The 23,562-nt window shown below is 47.2% G+C and overlaps 2 protein-coding genes across 8 annotated transcripts in view; both read right to left on the bottom strand.

Moving 5' to 3' along the window:
* Nucleotides 1-3,080, bottom strand: part of LOC115397679 (GTPase IMAP family member 8-like) — a 152,621-nt gene extending 149,541 nt beyond the window's left edge. For 6 of the 7 annotated variants that reach the window (XM_030104113.1, XM_030104114.1, XM_030104112.1 and 3 more), the window contains exon 1: nucleotides 99-222. The gene's annotated coding sequence lies outside the window, so the exon portion shown is untranslated. Of the gene's footprint in view, nucleotides 1-98; nucleotides 223-3,063 lie in introns of those variants that run through there. The other variant, XM_030104119.1, reaches the window with a different exon arrangement.
* Nucleotides 3,081-5,715: 2,635 nt separating this feature from the next.
* zfr (zinc finger RNA binding protein) lies at nucleotides 5,716-23,224 on the bottom strand. The gene is made up of 19 exons (XM_030103984.1): nucleotides 23,094-23,224; nucleotides 22,771-22,852; nucleotides 20,085-20,364; nucleotides 19,168-19,309; nucleotides 17,557-17,775; nucleotides 16,900-17,135; nucleotides 16,516-16,716; nucleotides 16,015-16,342; nucleotides 15,747-15,934; nucleotides 15,552-15,671; nucleotides 14,498-14,809; nucleotides 14,185-14,387; nucleotides 13,633-13,783; nucleotides 12,547-12,688; nucleotides 10,072-10,169; nucleotides 9,133-9,228; nucleotides 8,682-8,793; nucleotides 8,515-8,612; nucleotides 5,716-6,468 (listed from the first exon to the last, which is right to left on the bottom strand). The coding sequence occupies exons 1-19, from the start codon at nucleotides 23,128-23,130 to the stop codon at nucleotides 6,286-6,288; spliced, it is 3,228 nt and encodes a 1,075-aa protein (XP_029959844.1). The 5' UTR covers nucleotides 23,131-23,224; the 3' UTR covers nucleotides 5,716-6,285.
* Nucleotides 23,225-23,562: the final 338 nt, after the last annotated feature.

Below are 23,562 nucleotides of genomic sequence, written 5' to 3'. Positions count from 1 at the left end.
CACCCACATCTTGATGGGTGGAGACAGACATCGAGGGTGCTGCGCCACTCAAACGTTTCCACTTCATTCATAACTTCAAGAGTTTAATTGAAACCCACCTGTGAAATCTGTTTTCCTCCACCAACTTTCTCTGCCAGGGCAAAACCCTCCGACAACACGATATTGAAGAAGAAATCCTGCAGTGTGATATCAGTCGAGTTCCAACACGCTCTTAGTTATTTCCTGTTTATGCAGAAAGTGAAAAAACACACTCACCAGCAGGGTTGCTAGATTTGGTGAGAGAAACATCACCAAGTCTCAAGAAAATAAATCACAATCCTTTGAAAGTAAATTTAACACTGTATATGCATGAAACACGCATCTCGTGTAGCGGTCCTGTTGACACTGTTGACTCTTTCTTCCATAAATGGACCAAATCTGCTTGACCAAGAAGAAATCCTGGCACCATGCCAATGACAGGCATTGTAACATTTCTTCATTTGTCTCTGTATTGTCTTGGCTGTACGTATCAACTCCATTCTTAAAGTAGATCACAGGATTCTGTTGTGTCTGTTCATCATTTTTCAATCATTTTTTTCCCCAACATTTTTAAATCACCCCCCCTAAACAATCCTCAATTAAAACCGAGGAGCATTCTCAAAACGTTCTGTTATAATGATCTGATCACAGTGGAAGAGATGTGGAAAAAAAAACAAGAATGGGGGGCTGGGGGTGCTGGAGTGAGCTGTTGAGAGCAATGCAGGGAGAGATGACTGCAGTCACCTGGCTGCAGATAACTGTTAATTGCCTCCTCCTTTGGCGGCCTCACACTGGATGCATTGTGGCTTCAGTCTGGACCCCACAAGTGATCAGTATTTTTTTAAAATTTATTCTATGTTTTATAATTATTCGTCTTTAGAATTATACACAGAACTTACAACAATGAGGAAAATGCCAGGAATATGAAAATAAATAAATAAATAATCAGGGGGTGGCAGGTTTCAGGTTACATTTTATTTTAATTTTTAATTAAATGTTTTTCTTTATTTTATTGTTCAAGCCAAATCGGACTTGTAATGACATGTCTGCAGTGACACGGGATCACAAGGGGTCACAAAGTGCTCGTCAGAGCCTCACTTCACTCAGCTACAATGGATGACGAGAGGCTAATCCTCGAAGTTGAGGACCACCGTGTTATCTATGATACATCCAATCCCAATTACAAAGACAACCTCAAAAAGAAAAAGGCCTGGAAAGAAATCGTCTTCATCTTAGGAGTGGAAGATGAGTTCCTTTTACTTTTCTTGAGCAACAAAACAGTTAAAGCTAGGGTAGACGATGTTGAAGAGCCTGCAAGATTTGAAAGTCGCACACCTCAACCCACCCCCCCTAAGCTCCTCCTACTCCAATCAGTGCTTGGCCCAACGCCACACCCCCACCAACGTGACCGCGCATCTCAACTAATAGGTGCGTTCGACATGAGAAAGCCAGAGGCAGACCTTTAAGACTTTTGAGCCGCCCCGCCCAGATTTGGCCCGGCGTCACTGATACGTAGGACCTACGTAGGGCATCGAAAACTCGCGAGACCCAAACGAGATCGGTCACAGAGGTAGCCGCGTGAGCTGCTGGAGAGCAACTCGCCGTGGCTACCTGTCCCACCTCTCTGTTTCATCCAGGCAGGGGATTGGACCCCAGCCCACTCGTCATCAGTTTGATGACAACACGCTTTATTTGCATAAATAAACACCCAGTCCCGGCTCCAGCCCAGTGTAGAGGGGGGAGGGGGGGCGGCTACAAACGGGGGCGGGGGGGCGCAAAGGTGGCGAAAAAGTAATGGAGCAACACAAACACAGAATCCCCAGATCAGAGGCCTGTTGTACCACGTCCAACAACGTATGATCATCAACCACATTGCTAAAAAGCACAAATAGTAATAAAACAAATGATAAAATAACCAGCCCTCACCTTTAGCAGAGCTGGAGTATCCTCTTTTTTTTTTTTTTTTTTTTGGAATTTTGAATAGCACAACACTTCATATTGATATGACCAAGCCAGTGGAGTTTGCTGTTGTTTTTAAGCACAAAATAGACTGAAAACTTTATTTATTAATTTTTTGGACTGAGGGGGCGAGGCAGTCTGCCCCCCTTGACGTCTGGTGGCACTTGCAGCAGCAGGCACGCTTCACATGACTGAAGCCAAAATGTAACTTAAAATTATTCTGTTTTTAAATTTTATTTATTTCAGTTAACTGAATATGAATTAACACAATGTGACACACACAAGAAATTATGAATTCTTTTGTTTTTAATAAGAAAAACAAAATTACCCCTCTGACAGCCAGGGGGGTGCAAGGAGGCACAGGAGGGGGGCATTGCCCCCCTAATTGACCCCCTGACGACGGGCCTGTAAACACCCCCCACTGTGGGATTCATGAGAAACACTAACATGGAGAACATAGGGCTGTCCGAGTTGGAGGCAGACTTATAACTCCGCCCCACGGCTGCGCCGTCTGCTTCGTCTAGCTCCGTCTACCTCTGGCTTTGCCATCATGAACGCACCTAATGTTTTCAATGGGACCCCGCTCCAAGCCGAGGGTGACCATACGTCCTCTTTTACCCGGTCATGTCCTCTTTTTACGTCCTGTCCGGGCGTCCGGGCGGGTTTTTTAAATCCAAGAAAATGTCCGGGGTTCACTGTTTCTCAGCACATAAACGTAAATTGACCAGCGTTTTGCACACAGTGAAGTGGAGGCACAGGCTGGCCCACTGTGGAGGTTTGCACTGGCTGAGCACGGACGGTATGAATGATAGCCCGGAGGAATAGCTTTAAGGAGCTTTAATGACTTTTTGATTGAGCATGGCAATTCTTTGTGTTTGAATGACAGGCGTTAGTGTGTAAGTGTGTATTTGTGGTCTGAAATAGAAATAAACAGAAAATATACAATCATTGTCTAATGTACACTACAGAATCAACATTACACATGTTTACAGAAAACAAAGTGGTGTAATTCTACACATTCATCGATTAACAGCCATAAAGCAACATAAATCGACATTCATACAAGGAAAAAGAAATAAAACTTACTTTTAAGTCACTGACGCACGATGAACACAAAGAAAGGTGAGCGCTCAGTCTGCAAACAGCATGTACTCCTCCTGCTCATGCTGCTATCATGCACTAAACACATGCACTAAACACTAATTATGAACAATAATGAAACCTAACACTAGGGGGAGCTTTCTGCTTGGCTTTCATGCACACAGTACTATGATAGTTGCGCGACTTTCGAGGAGCCGATCTGCGCCGCGCGTTCACACACACACACACACACACACACACACACACACACACACACACACACACACACACACACACACACACACACACACACGCGGAGCGGAGCAGACAGGGCTGTTCAGACAGTGGAGGACGGCATCTGATTGGTTTCTTAAGAGCGGTCCGCGTCGGAGTTTTTGTTCTGTCCTGTGGCCGCTACAGCTGTCAGCTTTTTCCGTCCACATAGTGTATTGACTTCTCCCAGGGGGCAAGGAGCATTTCACTCAGTATGACAAAAACTGCTTTTGGACAACATCGCAGAGCCCACCCAAGCTTTAATTGATGTGGGATGTGTTGTGCTCCTAATGTCATGACTTGGAAATGTTGTGTACAAATACAAAGGAACAGACACATTTCTAAAATCTGTACTTTGGTAAAAAAATTTAGACCATACCTTTATACTTTTACTCAATTACATTTTGCAGCTATTATCAGTACTTTTTACTTCTTTACATTTAATGATTGATCATCAAAAGGTGATCTTCATGACAAATATTGGATATTAGGAAATGCAAATGTTACTACAATTCCTCAACACTTCAACCAATAATGTCAAACAAGGCAAATATTTGCTTTTCTCCATTGGCTGGGCGGACCATGCATTTCACACTAAGGCCTTCAGAACAGATCCGCCTGAACCAATCCACCCCTTAATTATGTCTATAAAAAAACGTTTTATGCAGATATGCACATAAAGAGTTGTTGCACAGCAGATAGATACTTGTGCAGCCAGAATAAATGCCTTTGCTGAAGTGCACAATTCTCCTATTACATCTGTGCACATACAATAAGCATTAACAACTTAATAAAACAGCAATATTATTTCGGAAAAGAGGAACATTTTACTCACCAAAATCCCGATTATTTGAAAACAAAATCCATCCTCCTTTCCTTCCTCAAAAAGAGTTCAATTGTTCTGTCATATAGATTATCCGTGTGTTTCAGTTCCATAAAGCCAGGGCTGAAAGTCCAGCTTGCCCTGTGGTATTTCTGGCGTAAGTTTTATTTCTCTTCAGGTCTTCTTCTTCTTCTTCTTTGGAACAATTGAGGTAGGCGACTAACAACTTAGGTGCATACCGCCCCCTACTGTATCTCTTGGTGAATGTAAATCAGAGGGCCTGGATCTGCTGTTGTTAGAAGCCAGAAGGCGCTGAGTCGCCAACTCGAAATCTGATTGGTTGAAGCAACTGTCTGATTGGTTGAAGCAACTGTCTGTTTGACGCTTCACTTTACTTTACTGCGCCATCAGGAACGGACTGTGAAGGCCTCAGGCAGATTTGTTTGACCCTAGCAACAGATGATGCCTGAAATCTGATTGGTTAAATGATTTAATGTGAAAAAAACATGTCTGGAAGCAGCGCAACCACGGGAAAACTATGAAAGGAACCGGAACATACAGTTTGGAATCATTTATTAATTATTTATGGACAAAATATAATTTACATTAGTCTGTAATTCAGATACTTTTTAGGCCAGCAGAGAAGGCTTTGCAGGCCCTGACGGCCCACCACTGGCTGGATTGCAGGGGTGAGTTGGTTTCACAGGTCATCAAACTGAGACAGAGATACACTGAGTTAACAAGGGTTCAAAACAACCAAGCACAGGAGAAACTCCCGTCACACACTGACTGAGGTGATTGTTGAAGACGATCCCAAGTCGGAGAAAGATCAGGAGAAAAGTCAGGAGAAAGATCCTCACCCGGCACCGCAGGTGAAACCAGTCCCTGCAAAGAGGAACAGCTCTCAGCCCCTCCAACCACAGCCCGGCGCCGCCCACCTGAAACAAAGGAGAAACTAAAACAGGCGGGCCGGAGCAGAGGACATGCATGCTGTGGAATGAGGCCATTAAAGAGAGCTGCTCCAGTCCAGGAGGAAGCAGATTCTCATGAGCACTGAGAAATCAGACTAGGTGTGTGTGTCTCTATGCTGCTGAACCCCCCCCCCCCCCCCGACAGCGAGCGAGCTGTCACAAAATAAAATTGGCATTCACAGCAACCCCACTACATTTTGACTCAATAGAAATTATTCATTTAAATAACCATCTGCTCCTCAACGTACCTCTTTTTGGTCTGGCATTTCAATTGTTTGATCTTCAGTTGTCTGCAATTTGTTCTGCAGGTGTTGTGCCAAAATATGACATTTGCCAAAAGACTGATTTCAAAATAAAACTCAATGCAGACTACAGTTTGAAAGAAAACAAGACGCAGGTTCTTCAATCTGGAAATGTTTATTCTGCTACTGGAACTGAAGCAGAGCACAGCAAGCATTCACGACAGGAGCTAACGCTGCAGGGCCGTCACATCCCCCCCCACCCCCCCACCCCCCAGGCATGGGTCCTACTAACACCCCCCAGACTCAACTTCATTCAGCACCTAACTGGGTTCAAGTGAGTCAAATTCTTTTTTCTCAGTAAAGCAGGAAAATAAAGGTTAAAAAAACAAAACAGAGCGACGTGAACACTTCTCTCACAAACCGAAGCTTTAAAATCTATTTATAGATTATACAAATACTTCCATATATATGCAAATGAAATGACCAAAAAAACCTACATTTTAGGGTCGACAACTTCACGACTAACAAAGATCTACCAACAGTTAGAGTTCCTCTGAATGAGTGAACGCGGCGCCCCCCGCGGGTGGTGTGGTGTAGCTCAGCACTGAAACGCAACAAGACCACGGCATCAAACGTCACGAGCTTCAAGCGAGGGAATCCAGAATGAACAGAAGGGCTCCACCTCTGGAACGGCTCTACACAACAACTTCCTCCGCCTCCCGAGTCACAAAGAAAAACACCAGCCGGGCTCCGGGTTCGAACCGGTGACCCCCACAGCTCCGAGCCCGGCCTTAGGAAATCTACAACTAAAACACCAGCTTGTCTTTTTCTGTGATTCTGCGGCTTAAGGAAACTAAAACACAGGAGACAGGCAAACAAACGCTTTACAACGTCTCTGCACGCTCTGAGGGGGCGGAGCTTAGAGGCTGTCGTAGTCCTTCTTGTCCTTTTTGCCTTCGCCCTCGAAGCTGTCCGTCCCGTCGCTGTTGTCGCGGCGACGCTTGCGGCTGTTGCGGACGTTGAAGCGGGGGTTGATCTGCGGCAGGGGGTCCATGCCCAAAACTTTGTGGATCTGCCGGAACGCCAGCAGCCTCAGGGCGAACTGTACGGAGACACGGAGGAATATTTAAGAGGGCTGTTTCAGACGGTGAGAGGAGTTTTAGAGAAAGTTATGTGATACAAACTATAAGCTCCACCAGACTTGAACCAGCAACCATTTGTCTTAATGTAGCTGCTGCAGGTTCTGTACAGCTATCAAGGCTTTCTGTTGGAACAGGCTATGAGTGACTAAAGGCCTCAGTATGCTCCCCGTCGCCGCCACGGCGTTCCTACGACAGCAACCCTACGCCGCTACTGAGCATATCTTGCTTCTGCGTCAAGGGAACGCCCTCCTCTGCCGAGCCGCTAGCAGTCACAACAACAATGCGGCTTCCGTAGCTCCGGCTACCTAGACATAGATCTATAGACATAGATTTCTAGACGTACGTATCTAGACACGCGTGCATTTACCGAACATATATGACCTATCTGGCGACACCGGGCTGTGGAGGAGGAGAGGCTGAGCGGACCGTGATGAAATACTGGTGAAACTAATGAGCTTTTGGACGATTAAAGCTGTTTGAGGAGCGGCTATACACATAGCCCCATCTGCTAACAATGCTAACACTGCTAAGGTTAGGGTTAGTATAGGGATGTGTGCCGCTCAATTTTGGATCTAAATTTCTCCTGAAGCACTGTTCAGATCAGAAAAGCATTCCGGGTGAGTTCTACTTTATTCTATAAACAACGTGAAAGCGGACCAATCACAGCCCTCGACGGTCACGTCACCACACGTCGCCTCGATGCAAAGTCACTTTTTTCGGGAGGCGCACGTCAAGCCCCGGCGTAGCCCGTCGTAGGGCTACGACGTAGACGTCGTAGGAACGCCGTGCCGGCGACGGGGGAGTATACTGAGGCCTTAAGTATCCCTTCAACTTTACAAACAATAAAACCTCTTCACCGAGTTCGGCTGGCCCTGGATCATTTACACCAGGGGCCTCAGATGTGACGTCAAAAGTTTAATCTCATTCATTCTTTCATTTCTCTCATTTACTTGAAGCTGGAGCCGCTGTTGGAGGAGAAACCTCACCTTTGCTGCCTGCAGATTGTGATGACACCTTTAAAGCAGAACAATGCAACTTTTTTACCTCAATAAATGTGTTTCAGAATCCCTGTGGGGGTAAACAAAGACTTGTCATGGTGATTCGCCTGTCTCTCCCCTCCCCCCGGGGTCTGGGTCCTGAAAACAGCGCTTGCAATTTCAGAGGAGCGACCCGACTACATCTCGCGAGAACAAACCTGCTTTACGGCGCTCATACGGGATTACAAGTATAAAAGCTGTTGGAGTGCGATATCTATCGTTGTGTTGCAATAGACGATCTTTGCATGATGTGTTGATCGGTTCTAATTTCCGTTTGGTAACTGAAAAATAAAGAGTAGTGGCACCTCCTCTCGTTAAAGTGAGCGCGAGTGAGTTCGCTGCACTGAGCTGAAAGCAGCATGTCTGAGTGTGTTTGTTTTCCAATAAGTGTGAGTGTGCGAGACAGGCATGTCTACGACAGAGGGAGCAACCGGAGGAAGTTCCCGGGCAGCGCGAGGAACTGCTGCTGCAGAAGATTTAACAAAAGCGCGTAAAACAAACATGAAACCCTCGCTAGCGTTAGCAACGCCACCCTTAGGTACTCACGGATGGCAGAACCAAAAAGACAGAAAAAAACTTTGTCTAACGAGCGGAAAAAAAGGAAACGGGAGCGGGGGACGTTTACGACAGTGAGTTTTCACAGGAGACCAGTAGGGGGAGCGCTAAAGCTAATCTTGCATAGCTCTGCTTTAAAAAGACTTCTAAAAATAACTGCCAGAAAAAAAGAGCTGATGAAAGGTCAAAGCATTGAGATCCTCACTGCTTTCCTGAAACACTGATATAAACAGCAGCAGTTGGGCTTTGACTGATCTATAAACATATCGTTCATTTATTTTATGATCTGTAAGGGGGAAAATAGAAGGTTTTTTTTCCCATCAAATCAAAAGTTCTCCCAGCAGCAGCTCCAGCCTCTACTCGATCATCTCCAGTCCAACCTCTTAAACCCTGCTGTGACTTGAGAGTTCGTACTTGGGCACTTGAGGTGATGTCCTCTCTCTGCTGCTCTCCCATCGGAGTGAGTGTGTCCACCGGCTTCTTCTCGCAGGGATCGACCAGTCCAGGCCCTCCTGCAGCACAGACCGCTTTAAGATCGGCTCGGTCAATCATTTCAAAAGGACTCTGAACACGGAACTCACCAGGAAGTAGAATCCCAGAGGAGATACATTCGAAGACGCGCCTCAGAGCATCGCCGGGGCTGAGCGGGGCCGAGGCGCTGCTGATGGCCTTCTCCACCAGCAGCTCCATGGCCTGAAGCAGAGAACACAGAAGGAATCAACATCACAGCTGGAGCGTTCTTTGGTCTGAAAAGGCAGCAAAACTCCAAAACTGAGGGAAATCTGAAAAGTTGTGACACCAAGAGACTTTGGGCCAGCACACAGGCATGTTTCCGGACTACGGTGGCCCACGCGATTCAATATCGGCGGTTGTAGCGCTCTGGAGGTCGCAGGCTGTGGTGTTCTGACTCAACTGAACCACAATACTCACCCAGAGAAAACCAACATGTTGTATTGTTCACTGGTTCTCACCAGAACCTGGTCATGTGTTGAAGGGTTACCAGTTACGGGCGGGTTTGAAGACCAGACTCACCCATCCAGGGAACGGTGACCAGGTGGGCACTCGCTGGCAGAGGTCTCGCAGGATCCGGATGATGATCACGCAGGACTGAAGACCGTTGGCTCTAGCCTTTTGATGCAATAAAGTTAGGTTTATGGAGTGACCCGGGGTGACAAGAGATGGACCAAACAAGTGAATCAGTGCCGTCACAGAGGTCCAAACACTACTGTGCATAATGGAAGCTTGAGTATGGTTTGACGTGTGTGTTTAAGCCATAACAGTTTGCAGTCAGCTGCCATTCCCAGTAGTCTTGTACCTCACAGTTAGTAAGGGAGCTCAAAGTTTGCAAGATGCGCAAGAAACGAGGAGCTTTCTTGCCATCTTCTAAACCCTGATCCCAGATTTCTCCAGGTACCTCACAAACGGGGACTTGAAAGTACAAGAGTCCACCTGAGAGGAGAGCATAGGGACTGAAAGAGCCGAGGAAATCTGCGTTATTTTGCCTGTGTTTGTGCTCGGGAGGCAGAATCACAGGAAACCACTCAGATATTCCCGTTTCCCTCAATCCCCATTCTACAAAGTAGAGTAAAAACAATACAGACATGGAAGCACTTCTGGATGGCACAACTCTGTGCTTGTTATTGTGCAGCCTTATGGAATCACGTGGAACTATATTCCAAGAGTTGGAAAATTTCATGGAGAATACAAGGATGCCAGTTCGTTCTAGTGTTTGTTTTCACATGAGATTCAGACAAAGTTAAGAATTAAGAATCAGTGCACGCATTAACCAGATCCTTCTTGTGGCAGGCGGCATCCTTGAATATACGGTTTGTTTTCTTGCTTTCAATATCAATAGTTTTCCTCGTCATTATGAAATAAAAACCAAATGTGTAGGAACATAAATAGATGAATAGAAACATAAATAATGCATCTCATAAGGCTACAATAAGAAAGTAAAATGATGTTCCGAACCTGGAACCACTTAGCGTGGCGCAGAGCAGCCAGAGCGTCAAGGCATTTTTGCCTGTCCAAGACGTCCGCTGGGTCTTTCACCATACCCGAGGTTACATCTAAAAATGGATTTCAAGTGTCAACATGGTGATGAGGAACGGGTGTTTGACCAGGTCAGCGAGGCTGGCAGAGAACAAACACATTGCCACACATACCAACATTTCTGTCCAACACAACCTGCAATCGGTTGCTCATTTTACATTTTAGAGACATTTAAAGAAAAAAAAAAGAGGAAACAAACCGACACAGGGTAAAAGGGAGTGGGTGGAGATTGCTTGGTCAATCTAGTATGTAAGTTCAATTAATTTGGTCAAACAGACTGAAGCTTTGAAGAGCCATAGGGTCGGGCGATAACGCAATCTACCTTTTTTTTTTTAATTGTCTGCATTTCACCCTCATTATTTTACCTGTTAGTCTAATATTAGCTAACACACAGATCATGAAAGCTGAAGGTTTGGTTTATAATTACATTTTGTTGGTTTGTAACTGAGTTTTATGAATTCAGTTTCTAAAGTTTCAGTGAGCTGCACAGCCGCTGTCTCTCTGTTAGGATTATTCTGGGACTCGAGAAAAGCAGCTCAGTAACTATTTTGCTAAACTCTTTTTTTACTGTAGGTGGAGCCTCGTTAATTCTGACAGAAACGAGAACTGCGTCCCGCCGTAGCCAACATTCAGCTTGCAGATCTTCCGCTTATTAACCGATGCGACCTCAGCTGAACGTAGAGAGTGAATCGGTCGTTACACTGAGACACACACAGTGATGACAGCTCAGCTAATTCTAACTCTACAGCATAGCTGTGTGTCCATTATCAACACAGGAACTTTCCTGAGTGACTCGTCACATTTTACTTGCAGTAAAGTAACTCAGGGGAGTCTGCTGTCCTCATGACGGGAAATGAAAGAAACAGGAGCGTGACTCCGTCAGGGTCTCTTCCACATGAAGCCAGATAGCTAACACTGTCTTCACACCAGCAGAATCGCCCCTTTTCCACGTATCGCCCGATCCTAAGAGTCACAGCATTCATCAGGAGACTGTGCTCAACGTTACCTCAACAAAAACAACTGAAATTTAGAGAGACAGACAGACACAGAGAGAGCAAGACAGACAGAGATGGAGAGAGAGAGACCTGATAAAAAAAAAAGTAACATTGCAGTAGTAGGTGTGGCAAAGTTTTTGGGATGTGAGGAAACCTTGGTCAAAAATCCTTCCGAAGCTCTTGGGTCCTACGTAAACCTCTGATGGGAGACAGAGCGTTGGGTGTGTGTGAGTGTGTGAGTGGAAGCGTGTGTGTATGCTTGTTTTTTCACAGGCTGAACTGATGTGTGGTTTGGATACTCTGCAGAAAGTAGGAGGAAGCAATGGTTGCTGAAGAGGAGAAAACAAAACATGAGCGCTACCAGAAAACCAAGGGAGGAGGGGGGGGTTAGGAGATCACTGCATGCACAGCTGACATCAGGAGGCTGGAATCAGATCCCCAAACCCCCCAAACCCCTCCCCGAGGCTGAACTCAGGTGCAACCACAGATTCCTGAACGTGTAGCCATACTCCCCCCGAGACTCATGTACGACGTGACCACCCGCAGGCAAATGAGTCCGATGGGAAGGATTTGTCCTCGTCTTTCAGGAAGTCTGCAGGACAAACACTTCAGAGGTTTTCAGCCCAATTTGGAGTGGTGTGTGTGTGTGTGTGTGATGGTGTGTGGGCTTTGAGAAGAGGGACCTCAGCATGGTGAACCACTCACCAGTACACAGAAAGGACGATTTGTTTCCTGTGGGACAGTTACATCAATTTGCTCCGACTTTCTCTTTCTGACCAAATTGTCACTTCGGGAGAAGTTCAGACATTTTCTGTTCAGTTTGTTTTTGTCCATTCTGGTTCAAATTGAGTCTGGAGGAGTGGACGCTGCCTCCTGCTCTGAGATTCTTACTCCTTCTCTAATGTACAGAATTTGGAAAGGAAAGACAGCTGGTGGTGCGAGTGTCTCCCAAAGATTGCAGCTGACTGACACATGGAGGTAAAAGTTCTGGAAACACAGGAAACAAAATAGAATCTCACCTGGGAGGAACTAGACTTTAACACAATGCAAACACTGATCATGCTTTGTTTAAAGGGTAAAAGAGCATCTGAGAGTCAGAGTCACAGAGCGAAAAGCCTCAGAGCGGCACTGCTGGCACACGCCTCGTCTCTTTTCACAATGATGGAAGCCCACAAGGTCCAAAACACACTGTGGACGCTCTGTCTGTCTCACTGACAGCTGAGCTCTGAATGAGCGGACAGGACGACGAGTGGGGAGTGCCAGCAGGACGGAGCTCTGCAGAGGGTCAACCCACATACTGAGAGTCATTACAGAGGTGGAGAGACTGAGGTAGAGAGAGGCAGAAAGGGAGAGAGAGAGAGAAAATAAAAAAGAGAGAAAAGACTGATGCGTTTCCAACCTCCGTCCCGGCCACTTTCCTCCCGGATGACGGGGGAAGTCAGCGTGATTGTCACTTGCATCTTTGGCTCGGCGCAGGACGTCAGTATGATGGCCGCCTCCTGGATGGAACCCTTCACCTCGTACTTCTCTGGAGTCACCATCTGAAAAGGAGCAGCAGGAGCAGACGTTTCCTGTGGCACTGCAGTAGAACGCTGCTGTCACACAGTGACACCTAGTGGCCGCTCGTGGTATGTACTGCTTTATTTTAATCTACAGGGCATCCAGAAAGGATTCACAGTCCAGACATGTTCAGATCTCCCAAGATGATTCAAATCTGGATTCTGGACCACTTTGCCCTTATCTAAGAGTCCTGATTGGCCACTCTCTGAAACAGACCTGGTTGACGGACTGCTTCAAAGATGGCTGTCCTTCTGGAAGGTTCTTCCTGAGCTTCACAGGAAAGACTGAATATTTCTGTACACGTGATTCCATAGTTTTGCATTCCTAATTAATTTCCCAAAAACATTTTTTAACATTGCCATATTTGAGTATTCGATGTAGAATTAGAGAAAAAAATAATTCATTCATGTCATAAAACTACAACACAAAATGCGTAAACAGTGCTGTGATATCTTCTAGATGCTCTGTAGAGGTAATCTATTCATATAAATCACATAAGTAACAAAAAAAACGCAAGTTGTTCTCCAGAAAATACAATCTTTTTTGTGTTTAGCACATTTGTGACCTCCAGGGGGCGCCACGCATCCTCCTACTCCCTTTAGCAAATAAAAATCAAATTACTGGTTCACATGTTTTTAGAGTTTATGGGTCTGAAATGAATGAAATTTGAAGCTTCTTCTCTTTGATTCCCACTTGCTGATATTTCCTGCTCCAGCCTGCATGAGGAGAAGCCACTGACAGCTTCAACACTACTCCTGAACCTTTCCTCTAACGGATGCTTTTACATGTTTCTGCCTCTGAACACAGGATCGATGTACATGCTGTTATCTCAGAGATGTTTTTGCTCTGATGGAGAGAACTCGGCCGTATTGAAGCGATGGCGGTGCGGCGTGGATGAAAGGATGAAAGGATGAAGGGACAGTACTGTGAGCTGTTTGGGGAGGTGCTCCACGATGCAGGTCAGGAGGCTCTTGGTGGGCTTCTCGGAGCAGAGCAGCACCAGGTTCACGTTTTTATCCCCGCGAAGAAGCAAACCTTTAGCCAGGACGCCGACCCTCATCACACCCTTCAGGGCCCTGAGAGGGAAGGAGAGAGAGGAGGAGGGAGGAGGGAGGAGGGAGGAGGGAGCGCAGAGACGAGCAGAGTCAAACACATGACTGAAACAGAACATATTTCTACTGGACACATTTGTAAATCTGCTTTAATCCCACTTTAATCAATTCTTCACCTGAAATTAAAATTAAACAAAAAAATTCTACAAGGTTCTGTCTTAGGACTGATACTCTTCATATGATACACACTTCCTGTAGAGAATATCACTGTGAGACATTCCAATAGCTCCCACTGTTACACAAATTCATTTATCTCTGAAACCAGCTGATACTGATCTCAGAACTCTCTCCATATCGTTTTCAGTCAGAACTGGTTCAGGTCTATTTCCTGGAGACGCTGCTATAGGTTTAGAGCGCTGTGAGACCTGTCCTTCGCCGGCTCCTTCTTCTCCTTGTCCTCCTCTTTGGTCTTGTCCTGGTCCGTGATGATGTCGGAGACCAGCTTGAGGGCTCGCTCAGTGATGGACACGATCTTCTGGATGGACTGCAGCTCGTCCTCGGACGGGTAGATGGCGGCGTGCTTCGTCATGACGTAGCGGTCGTCCGAGGAGTCGGGCCGGCGCGGAGGCTGCAAACGCCGAGAAAACAGCTCAGACTGGGTCAGGGTTGTTTATAAACCTCAGGAGCGGTTTCGGCCTATCTGAGAGCCTCAGTAACAGCCCGCTGATGGATTCGTACCATGGGGCCCTGCGGCTGCAGGCCGGGAATGCCGGGCCGGACCCCGAGCAGACCGGGGGGGCCCGGGGGCCCCTGCGGGTAGCCCCCGTCTGGCATGCGGCGCCGGTCGTCCCAGTGGTGCTGCTCCTCCTCCATGCGTCTCCAGTACATGTCTTCTTCGTAGCGCCTCATCTCCATCCTCCAGCGCTCCTCCTCCTCCCTCCTCCTCCAGTACTCCTCTTTCTGCATCTGCTTCCTCATCTTCTCCTCCTGGATCTTTCGGGCCCGGATGCTGGGCTTCACCTCCACCTGCAGGTCCGGGTTCACCTTTTTCTACAGAGCACACACACGGAGAAACACCCCGAGATAATTTAATCTGCTTTCAAGTCCTACATGTGGAAGAGGTGAAGTGAGCTTTCACTCTTAATAAACTCAAAGAAAGTAAATATTACTCCTTCAAAAAGTGAACATATTAGACTCAGAACAGCAATAAATGCACCAAAAAATTAATTGTATCATCCTGATATAAATATACACACACACACGCAAAAAAAACACACCACACCCCTAACTTTATGATTTCAAACTGTATATGCTCTGATATTAAACTGATCTGGACCAGGTTGATCATAAAACTTGACATGCAGGTAGTTAACAGTTTTAGTACTTCAGAAGCAACATTTTAAGTTTTCTTTGGTTTATTTAGACGATATGTTTTGAGTTTTTTAGTCATACGATGGTCAAAAAGTATTAGAATGAAGCACAAAAGCCCGTTTCCTGTGTGATGATTGTGGTACTTATTGAGTTTTGGAAGATTAAAGTGGGCAGTTTAGATCAGAACCAACTGAAATAAGAACAACTCTTTTCTCCTCTTTCTACCTCTGGAAAACCATTAAACCTCAGCTAAAACCACCAACATTCAAATTCTTGATATTTTCTGTACTTTTTACCAAAAAGTAAAGGCAGTTTCTGCTACACCATCATCTGGAGTTAAAAATCATCACCCATCATCAAAAATGAAATCTAAAACATCCCCCATATTCGGAGAGAGAGAGTTAAATCAGGAGCCTCTCACCTTGTACTGCAGGCGATGCCTGCGACCTTTGAGGTGCATCTCCTTGGCGTTGGGGTCGTTGAAGCTACATTCACACAGCTTGCAGTGGAAGCGGATGACTTTACCTTCATCGTTCCGGACCTGCGGAGGAGACAGCAACACGTTACGCTCCGGCTTCCCGAGCCTCCCCGCCTCCCGCCGTCCGTCTCCACGTACTTCTTCGACGTAGTCGTGACCGACGGGCTGGACGTCGCTCTGCAGCGCCGCCAGCGCCGACGTGGACAGAGAGTCTTCGGCTTTGGCGTCCTGAGAGCCCGGCGATGGGGCCGCAGGCTTGGAGGCGTCGGCCTTGACCTCCGCTCTGGTTTCTTCAAGCTTAGCTGTGGTCTGGAGTTTATTTCCACCTGCAGGCAACAGAGGTCGCAGGTCAGAATCTGAGGACACACGGGAGAATGAATGGAGGCGGGAACTCCAGCTCACTGACCAATGAAGTTAATCTTGGGGGCGTTGACTTTCTTCCCGGCGGCGGCGGTGGAGGTGGCGGCGGCCGCAGCAGCCAGGCTGCCGGTCAGTGTGTTCTTCACACCCGCCACGCCGCCGCTGACCATGGTGACGGGCTTCAGGTAGGGAGGGGCGGAGTTGGAGGAGGAGGAAGAGGAGGAGGTCACGCACAGCGAGCTGCTGCTGGAGCCGCTCAGGGACGCCGTGGTGGTCTTTGTGGGGGCCGTCGTGCTGGTGGACGACGTCTGAGTCACCATGCTGGGCTCGGTGGAGGGAATGGGCTTTCCGAGTTTGGTGTGGAGCTTCACGACCTGCAGGGGGCAGCGCGGCGCACAGGTCAGAGGGCTTTACTGCACACGGCGGAGAGCGTCAGGCTCAGCGAGAACGCCAGTCCTTCGACTCGGGCTGAAAAACTTGACTCATTTCTCCGATCGCTTCCCGTGTCTGCAGCTCTCGGGATCTCCCTCCACTCCGGGTCGCTCACCTTCTGGTGTTTGGCTCCTCGGATGTGCGCGGCGTACGCGTCGGCGCCGGTGCACGAGACGTCGCACAGCTCACAGCGCAGCTGGTTCTGAGCGCTGCGAGCCAGCGAGCCTCCGCCAGAACTGCTGCTGCTGCTCTGAGACACCTTCAGGGCCGCCTCCTTCTTCTTATGCTTCTGACCCTCCAGGTGCTCCTTATAGGTCTACAGAGAGAGGCAGACACACACAGTATCGCCCGTTAGAAGTCCTGTAGACTTTTTCAAATACTTTAGTCATATTTTACTCAGACTGTAGGAACAAAGTTCAACAGTTTCTTCTGTCTCTGGGGTTCCAGTGAAATGGAACGTTCAAAGAGTCCGTCACAGACGACAGAGCCGGGAACAGACCTGCGGTCCTGCACAGCTGATCTTGCAGACGTCACAGTAGTGGATCTGGGGGGGTTTGGGGGGCTGTTTGGGCCGCAGCTGCTTGCTCTGGAAGGGCGGCTTCTTGGTGAAGGTGTTCCCGGTCCAGGCCGCCGTGGCCGCCACGGCCGCCACCGCCTGCTTCTGCTGCTGCTGCTGCTGGTAGTAGTTGGAGGCTGCGGAGTACACGGCTGCCTCGTAGCCCGAGTACGAGGTTCCTGGACGGAGAACACACCAGAACATGCCACACCACTGAGCTTTTCAGAAGCCTGCCGAGCTGCAGAGACGTTCCAGTTATTCCATCTCATTCTGGAGGTCCAGGCCTCATTTACACATGTCGGTGTTCTGTCCATATGAATGTCTGCTCATTGTTAATTAATGATTATAATGTACTGTTCTCTGTGCACACCTGTGTGGTTTTGCTGCAAAAACAAACAGCGCCTACTAGTGGCCTGGCATGCAAACAATGTATACATTTGAGTCCAGCCCAATTTCCACATAGTCATGTAAAAAGTGCCGTACTTCGCTGACTGTATTTTGATATTCACTGTTGAGCTGGAGCAGCAGAGGGGCTGAACCAGCCCTCCACAGGGTCACGGTGTGTCATGTGACCTCCTGTGTGGGTGAAACGAGTCCTACCGGAGTACGTGACGGCGTTGGTGCTGTACGTGGGGCTCTGGGAGTACGAGGGCACCACGGAGGCGGCGGCGGCCACCGGCTGCACGCTGGAGGTCACCGGGTAGATGGAGAAGGTGGAGGAGGCGGGGCTGGGAGCCGTGGGTTTGATCACCGTCACCTGCCGGGTCTGCTGGGTCTGAGTGTACGACGTAACGCCCTGGCTGTACCCCGGTTTGGGAGCTGGAGACAAAGCATTAACTCCCATGATGCATCTGTGAACCCTACTGTTCTCCTGCTGTCTGTAGAACACATTTTAACAGCTCAGTGGAACACTGTAGGCTCTCCATCAACCCGGAAGAAAAACACTCATGTTCAGTTGTTCAGTCGAGTCTCATGAGAGAAATCCACTGATCTAACTTGTTTATCAAAGTACTGTTAATTCATGACGCTCAATCTTTAAAAAGCAGCAGAGGTTCATCTGGAGTTACTGTAAATAAAAAGTAACTAGTTACTTGACTACTTTCCCGTCCTTGTAAAAATGCACAATAGTTCTATTTTAGAAACAATATTTCATGAGCAAATTAGTTCTTTAAAAATTGAAAAAGCCAGTTACTTCATTAGTTACTGATGATGGAAAGTAACCAGTTACTGTATGCATTTTCTGTTAATGATTATTTAGTTGTTGTCGTTATAAACAACATTATTATAATGCTACAATTATTTTAAAACTAATCAAGTTCAGCTGAATTTACTTCAGTTAAAGCTCGTGTCCGGAGTTTTGAAAGAGAGAGGTTTTTTTTTTAATCCAATGTCTCGAGGTTCCGCCCTCCCTCTGCTTTCATGAGCGACCAAGCCACGCCCCTGTAATTGTGCATGCTATTATCTGTCGGGTGAAAATGAGAGCCTCCGAGTCCTACAGCATCCTCCATGTTGAGCTGTTTACGGTGGATGTTCAGCAGACAGTGGATATATCCGAGGTAAGCGCGGCGGCTTCTGTGGAGCTAGCTCTCCTCTGCTGGGCGAGCGGCCGTGCTCTCTGGCTGCTCCACACTTTGATTGACAACACGAGAATGCGGAAGCTCGAACTCTATTGGCTGACGCTGACCGGCGCTTTTTCGGATAACATGGGGGTCTATGAGACGAAGGCGGGGCTCATAAATAAATTTTTATATTGCTTTATGCTAATATTATATTGTAGTATCGAACCAGACTGACACATTTAAGCTCACATTGGAACATACATTGGAAACGAACGGAAACTCCGGACACGAGCTTTAAAGGAAGAGGCTCTGTCGTCTGGATGCTCGTGGGAGGAAGATGCTCTCATCTGTATTAGATTCCTTTTCCAGTAAACTTTGGATAATGCTAGTGGACTCAGAACGGAGACAGCAGCTCTGCGGCTCTTCAATCATTGTCAATGTAGTCACATTACACTTCAGTATAACTGCAATCACACTGGGGAGGTCTGAATGTAATCGGGATAAAGCAGAGCGTGAATGCAATCAGATTATAACAAGGTCTAATTGTCATCAGACAAAGGGATGGAAATGTAATCAGATTACACTAGAACAACAGGAAGAAGGACAATTTCGACCTCTCTGGTCACCATGTGGTTTCCTTCCGCACACGTACCTGTCTGGTAGTAGGAGTCGGCCACGCTGGGCTGCGGCTGAGCAGCCGCCGCCACGGCCGCCGTGGCGGTGGGCTGCTGGTAGTACTGCTTACTGTCATAAGCTACAGCTGTGGCGGTGGAACGCACGTACGAGTACGAATCCTGCAACGCAAGGAATCAAACGTCAGGCATAGAACACAGGAGCCGAGTCTCGAGAACCACACAAGGCTCTTCAGCCCCTCGGTAACAATGAGTAGAAAATATGTAGGAAAAGACTGATTTGATTTACACATTTTACTTTTATGTATTTATATAAGATCTTCTGGAGAAAACATCAGGTAAACTGGACCAACTTACAAGAAATATGATCAAATGCAAAAACAAAGTCTGAAATCAGTCCACCATCAGTCCAGACCTGTCAGAGTCAGTTACTAAAACAACAAAAACACACCACTTAACATAACTGAAAGAGCTGGAAAAAGAACCTATAAAACGCAGTCTGAAATCAAACAAGATTCAAAACCGCTAAAACGGGTAAAATTCCCGACCCAATGAAAAAAAGCACACCTTGTTTACACGATGTTCCAAATGAAAATGCATCATTTTGAGTTTTTTTTTCGATTACACAGTAACGTTTTGAAAACAATGTCGAAAACGACATTCTGAAAAAGCTGTAATTTCCATGTTTGGCCACTGGTGGGTGCTATTGGCTGTTTGTCCCATTAGACTCTGGACTGAGAGCCATGCCACTCTGGACTGCAACACTGATACTGTCCATCTACTCTCACAAGCGTCGTACAGCTCTGTGCTCGTGTTTGAGAAAAGATGCGTTTTCCCTCATCTCCATGAACATGGAGCAGGAGCGTTTTCGAAAAGCTCCACCTGCAAAAATCTTCCGTAACTCCCAAAATGCTGTAAAGGTTTTGCTCTGCGGTACCTGGTAGGTCTGCGAGGTGACCGGCGGTGGAGGCGGAGGGACCTCAGGTTGGCGCTGAGGGTATCCGTAGTCGGCGGCGGTGTGGGTCGGCTGGTACCCTCCATAAGCGGCGGCGGTGGCGGCCGCCACGGCGACGGGCGCCGGCCTGGCCACGGCCACGGTGGCCGCAGTGGGGGCGTAGGCGGCCGCCACCGTGTGCGCCGCCACGGGCGCCTGGTGGACTGTGTAACTGGCCACTGTGGTGGGATGTGTGTACGCTACCCCGGCAGCTGGCTGCTGGCTGGGGGTTCAAACAAAGAGAAGCGGCGGTCAGACTTACAGCTTTACTTTTCTGTGCCATTTTACCGAGACCTGGTTTGAATTCTGTTAGTCGTAATGTGCTATTTAGGGTTTAATTCTACCTTGTGATGCCAGTTTGGATTTTTTTGAGCTGTGGAGGTAATCTATTTATCTCTTTATCGTTTATTTGGGACATGTTTTTTACCATTTTCACTAATGTTGAGCAGCTTTGTTGCATTGTTTCTCTGAATTTTGATCATTTTTAGTCAAAAAAGGAGGGAACATGAATCATGTTTGTTGTTTTTAAAGCTCTGATGTCACGTTGGGATGTTATATGCCACATTTTGTATCATTTTGGTTGTATTGTGTCTCACATGGGTTCATTCTGCATGTTGTAAAAGATTCATTTTGTGTCGATGCAGGGACATTTGGTATCACTTTAGTCCATTTTCACTATGACACTGTATATAGTATAAAGGACATTGATGGTTTTTAACATTTGTTTCCTGTTCCATGCATTAATTGGAGTCAAAATCTCATACTTGTAGATTATGATGTTTTATTTTCACATCTTACTTCTATTTACTATATGTATTCATTTAAAGGAGGGGAGTGTAAAAAAGTGATATAATCAATTAAAATTGTAATGATAATGTTGTAATGATGTGTTGCGACCAGAGTGTTATAATAAAGATTTCACTATATGGCGGCGGTGTTTTGTGCTCTCTCTCTTCTTGGACCTGGTTTAAACGAGTTAATTGTTCAGTTACAGCTGATAGGGAATATTTTGACTTCGAGTTCCCTGAGACACTGTGTGAAGGTCACACTGCTTTGACTTGAGCTGAGAGGAGTCATGAACTCTCATCTGAGACACAACAGGTGCTATTCTCATGACTACTGCCTATTTCACCTGGGCTGAATGGAATAATTCCAGTGTGTGTGTGTGTGTGTGTGTGTGTGTGTGTGTGTGTGTGTGTTTGTGTGTGTGTGTGTGTGTGTGAATGCGATCAACAGTATATAGTGCAGTGAAATTTGCACTTTTCATTGCACATTACACTGGGTCATGCACATCACCAAGGGTTTGCAGACAGACATATCGTCATTGTATATTCAAGTAAAGTTTTTCACCATTACATGTCACTAACACTCTCTCCTCATTGTCCTTTCTCTCTTATCCTGAAACATCAAATCACGGCAGCTGAAAGTCTCCACCTCACTGCGAGTCCAGATGTCCAGATCAGATTTGTTGCCTGAATCCAATTAGTTTGTAACTGGTTAGTTACATGAATTTTATCAAGTGACCCATATCTGACTCTCGCCATTACCCTTGACTACAACATGGGAAACATTGCTCATGCATACTTGTAGGGTTCACAAACTTCAGGCCTCTCCTGAACCTTGCACGAGCTGCAAAGACCTTGCATTGAAAATGCATGATAACAGACGTTGGCATAAATGTTACATTGCAGGCGAAATTCACCAAACATTGACAGTATTATTAAGCAGAGAAGGAGGAAAAGGACAAGAGCTGCATTGAATGTACAGTTTGAGACTATTTCTTCTTCTTTCTAAGACTGAGAGGGCATGTGACCTCTTCAACTGACCGCAATGCTGGCTTTTGGTCCTGTTGAATAGCCTCCATGCCTCTCATTCATTTACTGCATGTTCACTATTTATGCAACAAAATAAGCGAGATGGTCGCAGATTTGCAAGACAGAGATGCAATGTTGAGAAAATCCGATCAGCCCGATTACACTCTGATCCCATTGGCACATATCCCATTCAAATCTGACTAATTTCTACAAATGAATGAGGCCTATATCTGATCACAAAACATCTGAACGCATGCCTCTTCATCCTGCTTACATGGCCCAAAAGCAGAGTCGATGTGTATCACATCAGAGCAGAACGAAAAAAAAACAGACTTCAGCCACAAAAGGCTGAAGTCTGGTTCTGCAGAAAGTCTCCATCTCCGAGTCTGGATATGAAGGTTTTCCTTTCCATCCTCTCCTCTGGTTGCTCATGTGGAATTACTGTTTTTTTTCTCTCTCTCTCTCTCACACATATACATTTTTCTTTCCCATGTGCATGTGTGAACCAGAGAGGGTGTGAGTGCCTGGATAAGCCCATTGCCGGACCACCAGATCAACCCCTGCTGGAGCAGTATCTCATGGATCAGCCTCTCCTGGATGAGGCTGAGCAGCTCTGCAGCGCTCCAGCGGCCGCTGACGTTAATTTACGCAGAGCTCTGCAGCCCGGACTCCGGCTGACGTCCAACTGCAGCAGCAGCGGCGGAGGGATCAGCGCCTCCCCCCGCCCACTCCCCCTCCCCCAGCCACGACAATGGCACCACCGAGCCCCGCAGCACCGAGCCGCCCCGCACCGCCCGGAGCCCCGCATCCCTCACCTGTACTGGGCGGCAGCGCCGTGGGTGAATCCAAAGTAATTGCCGGTAGCCATTTTGGCATCTTCACCGAGCCGGCTGGGCACTGCAGAGGACACACACACACACACACACACACACACACACACACACACACACACACACACACACACACACACACACACACACACACACACACACACACACACACACACAGGATGGGCTAACAGTTAGCATCCAGCTCCAAGGACTAGCTCCAGCCGCACATCGCGGATCTGTCTCCGCACAAGGCGGCTCCAGGCCCCGCAGGAGGCCGCAAGTCCCCCCGCGGCGCCCCGCACACTCACCATAGGTGAAGGAGACCACAGGACAGATAGGAATCATTGGTTTCTTCGGTTTTAGCGACCCCGAGCTCGACAGCAGCCTATATATATTACATGTCGTACCCGGAAATGCCGTCCGTGCGCGCGCATGCGCAGAGAAGAGCGCTGAATATTGTCTTGGAAAATATCCCAAAAGCAGGGTTGTGTTTCTAGACCCCCTGGGGCCCCTGGGCAAGAGGGACTGTGGGGCCTCTCAGGCCCAGAATTTTGATGGATGAAGTCCAGGACGAAGGATCGGCAAAGAAAAACTTTAACTAATAACGGTGAAAATTTGGTCATAATTCGTGCCATAGTTTGGAAGTTATGTTGTTAACAGACAGACTGTCTGACTGACAGACAGACTGACTGACTGACAAACAGACCATGGCGATTACATTACCTCCGCTGGCAGAGCTAAATATGTGCTCTAAGTTTGTCATACCACAGAAGTGTG

Source organism: Salarias fasciatus, chromosome 12, assembly GCF_902148845.1.
Source record: "Salarias fasciatus chromosome 12, fSalaFa1.1, whole genome shotgun sequence".
Lineage (NCBI taxonomy): Eukaryota > Metazoa > Chordata > Actinopteri > Blenniiformes > Blenniidae > Salarias > Salarias fasciatus.
The sequence above is the reverse complement of the archived record's forward strand: the minus strand, read 5'-3'. Positions and strand labels throughout refer to the sequence as shown.